We start from the raw sequence: 11069 nt of genomic DNA, 5'->3' as shown, positions 1-11069 counted from the left end.
AAATTTCTTTTTAATCCTTCTTTCCTTCCTTTCTACTACCACTATGTATCTCCTATCTATCTAAATTCCTACTTCCACCACAATAATTTTTATACTCTTTGAATTTAGTCTAAGTTTCTGTTCAAATCTTTTCTATCTCGGAAATATATTCTAATCTCCTATCGGGTCTAAATACTTCCTAATTTAATACTAAAAATCCCTTTTTAGTAAATTTTAAAATTTCTCCACTATTTCTTAACCTGGTCCATCACTTTACCTAATTCCAAGTCAAAATCTGGTCATTACAACCTCATCTATGCATGTATCACATACAAAATTAGGCTCTAGTAATTGCAATTATGTCCAGAAGTATTGTTTCGATAATTCGCAATTACTTAATCATGGAGTCAGTCCACAAGAAGCATCATGATTGAAAACTCCTTATTCTATACTCTTTACTAAAGCAATTCACCCAACTGTTTTGTCCAATGACCTCGTCATGTGTATTTACCCTCATATGATATTCTTGATTCCTTTGAATTAAATACGTTCACTCAATACAATCCTATTTTATCTCATCGTCACCATTGTGTCTTCTTAATGATTAATATGATCTTTGTCAACAAATGACTATGATAAATTATTCATTCGAGAACAAACAACCCGTGGCCACGTTCTATATTTATCAATCCACACAATGTCAATGAGACGATATCATTAACTCTTTAACTGAGTTATGAATTCCATTGATGCTAGTAAAGGCATGTCATACACAAGTCATGTACCCAGCATATCGAATATGGGCTCGGTCCTCTTTAGGGCATAAGCCTCCACTTATATCAAAGCGTATGAGTTGCATATGCATACGCAGTGACTAACTCAGGATTTAGGTAAATCATACCATGAACATCACAAGTGAATTAATTCACAAACGGATTTGGAATTAAGTCATCTTGGATTCTGTCCAATGTATTATTCTACCAATGAATACATCTATGTCTTTACCGATGGAGTCAACTGCTCTGATAGCCAATACTGGCTATCTCCTCAATTGGAATTGTAGACGACATAATAATCTTTCTCAGTATTTGAATCAAATGCTTACTTTAATTCTTTGACGAGATTACAGACTCATTTAAAGTATCTACTGAAGTAAGTTGTCTTTCTCAAAATGTAAACATTCTTACGATGCCACCAAGTATTCAGTTTAAACTTAAACAATTAATGAGCTAATATTTGCTTGTCACAATTTCATTATGCATGCAAAATATAAAAGACAAAAATACAAAAGAGATAATAGTGAAATGTGAAATTAATTTTATTTATTTATTCATTGTCTAAATAAATAGAAAACATTTACATGTTTACTACAATATGGACACATTTCCCAACATTATAATATAGACTTTATAGAAATATTATAAATATTTTTATCGATCAATAGAAAATATGTTGTATTTTACTTTCCTTATCTCTTTTATTCTACTATTTTCTTGTTGTTTACTTTATTATTTATTTCATAACAAGAAGTTTATTTCTTAAATAATAATTAATTGTAACAATTAATAAAATGGGAATTGGCGCCCATTTTTCACCAGTCACGTTAGAAGGAGAGAGTGTTTTCAGGTTTGTGGATTATTTCCAATTTAGGTCCCTTGTAGTTTGTGAAACTATTGCTCTCATGTATGCCTCAATTGATTAGTGTCATTCGAGATGAATCAAAAGTTTCAGTTATTATTATTCTTTTGTAATTCTAATAAATATTGAATTATTATTAATGACAAGAAAATATATTTAAAACTTAATTTAATAAATAGATTTGGTTTTAATATATTTAAAAAAGTAATTTAAAATTAAAAAACTATGTAAAACTTAAAATTTTATATAGGTTCCCTGACTTCTTTTATAATGTATATAGTTGTATATTTTTAATTGATCTTGTAAATCTAATTTTTTTTTTGGTTACAAAGAATAAATTAAAAAGATAAACTACATCACATAACTCATTCCCTCAAATGGGGATATTTCAAAAACTTGCAATCTTTGATTACCCAAATGAGCCAATTTAACCAGTGTATCAATTTTCTAGTTGTCTTCTCGAGGGATATGGCAGATACTCCAATGTTGAAATTGAGAAAATTGCTAAAATATTCAATTCTACCTAAAGCTGAGTTAGATCTTCCTGTGAATCCCTTCTTTGTGATAGTGGCCATTTCAAAACTGTTCGTTTGAACCAGCATATTATCGTAACCTCGGTCAATCAAGATGTCTAAACTATTTGAGATGCTCAACAATTCAGGCTCAATCACTGAGTAACCTCAAGAATCTTTTAAAATCAATGATCCATTTTTTAACTTGGTCTTACATAATTCCTCCTATTGAAGCAGAGTCATCCTTAGGTCTTACAGAATCATCGGTATTCAAGAAGATTCAGTCTCCATTGAAGCACGAAATTGGAGCCTAAAGCAAACTCGTTGCCCTAGCTGTCGTCATGAACGCAATCATTTAAAAATAAATCAATAATTAACGTTAGATTAAAGTTGTCAATATAATAGTAAAGGATTTGACTTAATTAATATTTTATTCACAATTATTGCTAATAAAATAATTGAAAATCAACATCATATATGATTTGCCATTAAATTTTTTGTGTATTCTTTTATTATACATGTCCAGATTTTGGGCTAAAAGATGCATGACAAAAGGCAATGGCTTGAGCTATCAATTCTTTTAAATATTATGATTTAAATAGTTCAAGTTCTGCTATTAGATCCCGTAAGTTATGGATTTAGTATCTGTATTTTAATTTAGTCATTTTCAGTCATTGTATTTTAAAATTTAAAAATTTTAGTCCTAACCAAATGATAGATATTAAATCCATTAAGTTAAATTTTGTAATTTTGAAAATTTAATGTGTCAAACATATTATCACATGTGTAATGCTATGTCTGCTTGTTATTCTCATATATTACTCACAAAAAATCATTTAATAGATTTAACGATTGTCACCTAAAATTTTGAAATTTGAAAATTATAGTCACTAAAATGATTCAATTGACGAACATGGATTAAATCTATAACTTTATGCATAATACAAGATTAATGACATAATTTAACCAAACAAATTTAATTGTTATCATTAAATCAGGATTAAAATTTAAAATTTAAAACTATAAAGACTAAAATTAATCAAATTAAAGTACATATACTAAATTCATAATTTATACAAAATACCTTTTAAATCTGCTATGATTTGACTTTTCTGAAACCCATTTTAAATAAATAATCCTTATATCTTAAATTGAGGTTTCGCTTTCATCTAAAGAGCTTTTTTTAATAAATGAATAGTTATGAGCCAAAAATTAATATTTATTAGAAATAGTCAATGAAAAAATAGAAATTTTTACCCGTTATTTTAAATTTTACTAGACATAAACGTATCGCTCATTTAAAAGCACTCTAATCAATCCTTTGAAACTTAAGGCGTTTTGTTTAATTTGTAACTTCAAAATAATTTTTAAAACCGAAATAAATATTAATAGCCTAAACATGAGTTTATCGAATAAAGTTGATCGAATTTGATTAGAGAATCACAATAAACTTTTTTTAGTATGGGAATGAATGAGGAAGCATCGAACCATGGTAAAACAGCTACATTGTTCAACTTTGTTGGCTTTGTAGCAAAGGGACTCTTCCATTAATGGTGTTTGAGTCATCTATTAGTTCTTCTTCTTCTTCTCTTGCTTTTCCCCATAACACGGAATACAATCCCGTAGATAAAATTAGAGTTCCGAACACACTGCAAAATATTTAGTTTTGGATTCAGAATTGTGGAATAAAGAAATGAAAGATTCAGGTAAAAAGATGAATGTGTTAGGGATGCTATCATGATTAAGTAAAATAAGGAATGGTTTTCATACCTTCCAAGAAATACTGCTTCGCCAAGGAAAATAGCACTCATAACAACAGCAATGACAACTGAAGTTGGCTTGGAACTTGCAACAAATACAGGCCCCATCAAGCGTATGCCCCATACGTGTACACCTAATGCAAAACATAACCCGAAAAGTCCCTAAACCAATAAGGAAGGCAGACAAAACTACTTTCAGATACTAAAAATATATATGATTATGTTACTAAAGCTACATTTAGGGATTGCAATTTTTATAATATGAATATTTATATTTTTCAATTAAGTTTATTATTCAATAGATATATGAATTTGTTAAATATTCGATAGTTATGAGGGTATGGCTCTAAAAGATCCTCCAAATATAAAGAAAAACATAGGAAAATCTAATTATATCATTGCCGAGTATATATCTGTATCATACACTCACACCTGAATCCAAGTAACACAGAAAGTGATTGATCAGTTGAGGTCTTACCGTGTATAAGACAGCAACAACAGCTACATTAGAACTTAATTTCCAGGAACTCAAGTTTGGTTCAGCAAGTATGCATATTGGTAGGGATATAATGGTCCCAAACAAGCCAGAAAATAAACTTACAGTAATCTCTTCTGGGTAAATCTTCATTACTTGGGACTGCAATTTGGAATAAAATTCAAGTTTAGCTTTTAGGTAAAATATAATTAAGGACTAAGTTAATGTATTTCAATAGCTTGAAAACGTTTTCTTTTTTACCTGGATAATATACGCAAGTGAAAGAATAAGGTATGCAATAGCTTCCAGGAGGCCACCAATGATCCAATTTGACTCATATGACATAAACACTAGCGGCCTTTGAAGTGAAACAGATGATGACAATGAAAAAAGTTTGGGTCCTTTGTAAAAAGTAATCACTAATGCACCAAATATTGAGGTAAAGGTGCCAATGATTTTAGCTTGACAGCTTGAACTTCTAATTGCTACTTTTTCAATCCTTGAATGTGCAAAAACAGGGTCTTAGGGAACATTTCTCAAACATATAAAAAGCATAAAACATGATATGAAGACAATTAAAAACCTGAAGAAGACAGCAAGCATGAAGGTCAAAGCTGGTGTGAGATTGCCAAGGGCTGAAGCAAGAGTTGGGGAACTAAGTTGTATGCCTTTGAATAAACATAATTGGCCTGAAAACCTGTCTCCAAAAGATGAAACAAATCCATGGGGTAGGGTAGGTTTTTCTTTTTCAGTCATTATATGTAACTAGAAGAAAAGATGATCCATACCCAAGCAGTCCAAGAAGGAAAATTCTGGAAAAAAGAGGGAACTTCAATGGAGGGAACAGTGTTTTTCTGCAAACAACAACAACAACAGCAAAAAAAAGCATCAGATAAACAAAGAAGACATGAAATTTATGAAAAATAGACATTTAATATAATAAAACATAAGACCTTTTAAAGAGGGCTGCTATGAAGAGGAAGACAAGGGTGCTTAAAAGATAAGAGTAAGCGGTGAAGACGAAGTAGCTCATCCCTTTAAAAGAAGCAGCTTTGAATAGAATGCCGCCAGTTACATTGGAGCACTCTACAGCAACCATGGCTATGCATGGTATCACTAATTCCTTCCATTCATTCCTTCTTGCCATCCTACCTCTCCTCTTTCTAGCATATCATTCATTATTTGGTTGCTTGTAATATATGTTATATGTGTGGAAATCCCATTATCACATGGAGAAATTGATACACTTTTTTATAATATTATGTACCTATCAGAATTATCATTAGTTGATTGTGTATTCAGTCTTTCCATTACTTTATTTATAAAAGATTAAGTGAAAGGGAAAGATGGAATCCAATCTTTGAAAGATATGGTTGGACCTTTCTTATTTCCAATGTCATTTTGGTATTTTTATCCTTAAGGAAACCTGTTAGAATTAAGTGACCCAAATTCTTATTTAAATAAAATACTGTGGTAAAATAAAATAAAAGTAAAATCCTATAGAATTATACTTCTTTTATTTTATTTTAGAATAATATTTTTTAAACATTATTAAACTCCATCTATTTGATATTATTAGAATAAGGAGTTTCACTCCTATTAGAATAATGCTTACAAGCCTATAAATAGGCATAGTCTACTCCTCTTGTAATTAAAATTCAAATTCGACTTAGTGAATTTTCTTCTCCTCTGCCCGTGGTTTTTTTCCCGAAAGGGTTTCCACGTAAAATCTGTGTGTTCTTCATTTTTCTATTTCTATTTTTTCTTTGCGATATATTGTCATTACCGACATTCTATTTTCACAAATTGGTATCAGAGCTTCCGGGTTGTTTATCTCAATCACGGTAATGACATCTTTGAAGTATGAAATTTCGCTGTTGGATAGCAACACTAGATTTACGTTGTGGCAGATAAAGATGCAGACAGTTCTTGCACAGATGGACTTAGAGGAAGCCCTGTTAGGGGTAGATAAGATGCCTTCAACATTGATGGAGGAAGAGAAGAAGCGCAAGGATCGAAAGGTGTTAACATAGTTACATCTGCATTTGTCTAACGAAATTTTGCAGGATTTGATGAAGAAGAAGACCGCCACTGGATTATGGAAGAGGTTGGAACAAATATGTATGTCGAAAACTCTAACTAGCAAGCTGCATATGAAGCAGCGTCTTTATGCTCATCGTTTGGAGGAAGGTGCATCTGTGCACGAACACTTAACAGTATTTAAAGAAATTCTCTCAAACTTGGAGGCCATGGAGGTTCAGTATGATAAGGAAGATCTAGGGTCGATTCTACTTTGTTCGTTGCACCCGTCTTATTCAACCTTTAGTGATACTATTTTATATAGCCGCGAGTCTCTCATAGTTGATGAGGTTTATGATTCTTTAACCTCATATGATAAGATGAAGCATTTTGTGGTTAAAACTGACTCTTAGAGAGAGAGTCTTATTGTTCGTGAGAGACAAGATCAGAATGTTGATGATGATCATGGAAGGACACATGAACGGAATCCTCGCAGTAAATCTAAGGGTAGATCGAAGTCTTCAAACAGAGGTAAAACTTGTAACTTCTACAAGATGAAAGGGCACATTAAATCTGAGTGCTATAAGCTACAGAATAAGATCAAAAGGGAGGCTGCGAATCAAAATGGAAAACAACTAGAAAATTCTGGTAAAGCTGATGTTGTAGAAGACTACAGCGATGGTGAACTTCTAGTCGCTTCTGTCAACAATTCTAAAGCGAGAGAGGAGTAGATCCTTGATTCGGGTTGCACCTTCCACATGAGTCCCAATCGGGATTGGTTTACAACTTACGAAACAGTGTCTGAAGGTATTGTTTTGATGGGAAATAATGCTTCATGTAGAATTGAAGGTGTTGGAACAATTAAAGTTAAGATGTTTGATGGAGTCGTCAGAACACTTAATGACGTACGACATGTTCCAAAATTAAAGAGAAATTTAATTTCGTTGAGTACTCTTGATTCAAAATGGTACAAATACACAGCTAAAAGTGGAGTTTTGAAGATTTCCAAAGGTTCCCTCATTGTGATGAAAGGGCAGAGAAAGACTGTCAAGTTATATGTTTTGCAGGGTTCTACTGTTACTGGTGATGCAGCTGTCTCATCCTCTCCCTTGTCAGATGATGATATTACTAAAATTTGGGATATGTGCCTAGGGCATATGAGTGAGAATGGCATGGCAGAATTGAGCAAAAGAGGACTTCTTGATGGGCAAGGAATTCGCAAACTGAAGTTCTGTGAGCATTGCATTTTTGGAAAGCAAAAGAGAGTTCGATTCACCAGAGGAATCCATAACACAAAGGGAACGTTGGAGTATATTCATTCTGATCTGTGAGGGCCATCCAGAGTGCTTTCGAGAGGTGGAGCTAATTATATGCTAACTTTTATTGATGATTTTCCAGAAAAGTGTGGGCGTTCTTCCTGAAGTAGAAAAGCGATGTGTTTTTCGCATTTAAGTCTTGGAAAACCATGATTGAAAAATAGACGGGAAAGAAAATAAAATACCTCCGCACAGACAATGGCTTAGAGTTCTGTTCTGATGAGTTTAATAAATTGTGCAAGTCAGAAGGGATCGTGAGACACTTGACAGTTCGTCATACTCCACAGCAAAACGGTGTTGCAAACGAATGAATAGAATGATCATGGAGAAGGTTCAATGTATTTTGTCAAATGCTAACTTACCAAAGTCATTTTGGGCCGAAGCAGCCTCTACTGCATGTTTTTTTTATCAACCGATCTTCATCCGTTGCCATTGAAAAAAAGACTCCACAAGAGGTATGGTCTGGTAATCTTGCTGACTATTCTGATTTAAAGATTTTTTGTTGTCCTGCGTATGCTCATGTTGATAATGGAAAATTGGAACCAAGATCTATTAAATGTGCTTTTCTTGGTTATAAAGCTGGTGTAAAAGGGTATAAGTTATGGTGTCCTGAAAATAGAAAAGTTGTGATTAGCAGAGATGTTGTTTTTGATGAAACTGCTATGCTACCTAACTTATCTCTAAAAGAATCTTCCAATAAAAAAATCAAAAGTAGGTGGAGCATTAGATTAATCTAAAATCTACAACAGAGTCGACTACTAAAGCCAGTACAAAAATTCAAAATAGGGTTGCTTCTTCACCACAATACTCTATCGCCAAAAATAGAACTAGAAGAGAAATTAAACCTCCAAAGAAGTATGCCGAGGCTGATCTAGTTGCTTATTCTTTAAATGTGGCTGAAGATATAGATGCAAACCAAGAGCCATCTAATTATTCTGAGGCGGTTAGTTGTGAAGACTCAGAAAAGTGGATGTTTGCTATGCAAGAGGAGATGGAATCACTACACAAAAAAAAACATGGGATCTTGTGAAACTTCCTAAAGGTAAAAAGGTTGTTCATTGTAAATGGGTGTTTAAGAAGAAAGAAGGGACTCCAAGAGTTGAAGAACCCAGATATAAAGCAAGGCTTGTTACAAAGGGTTACAGTCAAATTCCAGGAGTGGACTTCACAGATGTGTTCTCTCCAGTTGTGAAGCATAGTTCAATTCGAGCGGATGTTTGCTGAGGCGGTTAGTTGTGAAAACTCAGAAAAGTGGATGTTTGCTATGCAAGAGGAGATGGAATCACTACACAAAAAAAAACATGGGATCTTGTGAAACTTCCTAAAGGTAAAAAAGTTATTCATTGTAAATAGGTGTTTAAGAAAAAAGAAGGGACTCCAAGAGTTGAAGAACCCAGATATAAAGCAAGGCTTGTTACAAAGGGTTACAGTCAAATTCCAGGAGTGGACTTCACAGATGTGTTCTCTCCAGTTGTGAAGCATAGTTCAATTCGAGCTTTGCTTGGTATTGTGGCCATGCCTGATTTAGAGCTTGAGAAGTTAGATGTAAAAACTGCATTTTTGCATGGAGAACTTGAAGAGGATATTTACATACAACAACCAGAGGGTTTTACAGTATCAGAAAAAGAGGACTATGTTTGCTTACTAAAAAAGTCCCTTTACGGTTTGAAACAGTCACCAAGACAGTGGTATAAGAGGTTTGATTCCTTTATGACTTCTCATGATTTTAAAAGAAGTAGCTTTGACAGTTGTGTTTACTTTAAGAAAAACAGTGATGGTTCTTTTGTGTATCTACTCCTTTATGTTGATGACATGTTAATAGCAGCGAAAGATAAATGAGAGATAAGAAAGGTCAAAGCCCAACTAAATGAAGAATTTGAGATGAAAGACTTGGGACCAGCAAAGAAGATACTTGGTATGGAAATTCTCAGATATAGAAAAGCAAGTAAATTGTACCTAAGTCAGAAGGGGTACATTGAGAAAGTTCTTTGCAGATTCAATATGCAGAATGCTAAGCCTGTTAGTACTCCTTTAGCAGCTCATTTCAGACTTTCATCGGCTTTGTCTCCACAATCAGATGATGAGATTGAGTACATGTCACATGTTCCATACTCTAGTGCAGTAGGATCTCTCATGTATGCCATGGTTTGTTCACGTCCAGATTTATCATATGCAGTTAGTGCAGTTAGCAGATACATGGCGAATCCCGATAAAGACATTGGAAGGCAATTTAGTGGGTTTTAAGATACTTAAGAGGTACTACCGATGTTTGCTTACAGTTTGGAAGAACTAGAGATGGAGTCATTGGGTATGTTGATGCTGATTTTGCTGGAGACCTCGATAGAAGAAAATCTCTCACAGGTTATGTCTTTACAATCGGAGGTTGTGCAATCAGTTGGAAAGCCACTTTGCAAACTACAGTCGCTTTATCTACCACTGAAGCTGAGTACATGGCGATTACTGAGGCTTGTAAAGAAGCTATTTGGTTGAAGGGACTCTTTAGTGAACTCAATGAAGACCTTCAAATCAATACATTATTTTGTGACAGTCAGAGTGCCATCTTCCTTACAAAAAATCAAATGTTTCATGAGAGAACAAAACACATTGATGTTCGGTATCATTTTGTTCGTGATATTATTGCTCGTGGTGATATTGTGTGAGAAAAATTAGTACTCATGAAAATCCTATAGATATGATGACTAAGTCACTTCCTATAACCAAGTTTGAGCACTGCTTAGACTTGGTTGGTGTTCATTGTTGAAGATAAACCCTTAAGGGGTTTTATGGAAGAGGTGGAGAAACTTGTTCGTTGAGAGTTAGCGATGAAGAACTTGTTCATTAAGAATTCGTGTCAAGGTGGAGATTGTTAGAATTAAGTGACCCAAATCCTTATTTAAATAAAATACTGGGGTAAAATAAAATAAAAGTAAAATTCCTATAGAATTATACTTCTTTTATTTTATTTTAGAATAAGGTTTTTTAAACCTTATTAAACTCCATCTATTTGATATTATTAGAATAAGGAGTTTCACTCCTATTAGAATAAGGTTTACAAGCCTATAAATAGGCATAGTCTACTCCTCTTGTAATTAAAATTTGAATTCAACATAGTGAATTTTCTTCTCCTCTGTCCGTGGTTTTTTTCCCGAAAGGGTTTCCACGTAAAATTTGTGTGTTCTTCATTTTTCTATTTCTATTTTTTCTTTGCGATATATTGTCATTACCGACATTCTATTTTCACAAAACCTTCTTTTAATTAAATGAATTAAACTATGAAGTAAAACTTAAACAAGGCAAGTATCATTTGACAAAAGTAAATGAACTAAACTATAAATTAAATGTACATAGGCACTTAGATGAATTGCTTCAC

General features: G+C 33.1%; 1 protein-coding gene across 2 annotated transcripts; it reads right to left on the bottom strand.

Annotated features, from left to right (window-relative positions):
* Nucleotides 1-1877: 1877 nt before the first annotated feature.
* LOC105798291 (WAT1-related protein At5g40240) lies at nucleotides 1878-5557 on the bottom strand. 2 transcript variants are annotated; one of them, XM_052621375.1, is made up of 8 exons: nucleotides 5318-5557; nucleotides 5153-5218; nucleotides 4948-5061; nucleotides 4626-4863; nucleotides 4368-4526; nucleotides 3900-4051; nucleotides 3618-3778; nucleotides 1878-2462 (listed from the first exon to the last, which is right to left on the bottom strand). In XM_052621375.1, exons 1-7 carry the CDS (start codon nucleotides 5509-5511, stop codon nucleotides 3640-3642), a joined length of 1062 nt encoding a protein of 353 aa, XP_052477335.1. In that variant the 5' UTR covers nucleotides 5512-5557; the 3' UTR covers nucleotides 1878-2462; nucleotides 3618-3639. The 2 variants fall into 2 exon arrangements, with proteins under 2 accessions (XP_052477335.1, XP_012483762.1); XM_012628308.2 differs by lacking the exon at nucleotides 1878-2462 and having other exon boundaries at nucleotides 3494-3778.
* Nucleotides 5558-11069: the final 5512 nt, after the last annotated feature.

This window comes from Gossypium raimondii, chromosome 9 (assembly GCF_025698545.1).
Source record: "Gossypium raimondii isolate GPD5lz chromosome 9, ASM2569854v1, whole genome shotgun sequence".
In the NCBI taxonomy this organism is placed as follows: domain Eukaryota; kingdom Viridiplantae; phylum Streptophyta; class Magnoliopsida; order Malvales; family Malvaceae; genus Gossypium; species Gossypium raimondii.
Note: the sequence above shows the minus strand (reverse complement) of the source record. Positions and strands in the feature narration are given on the sequence as shown.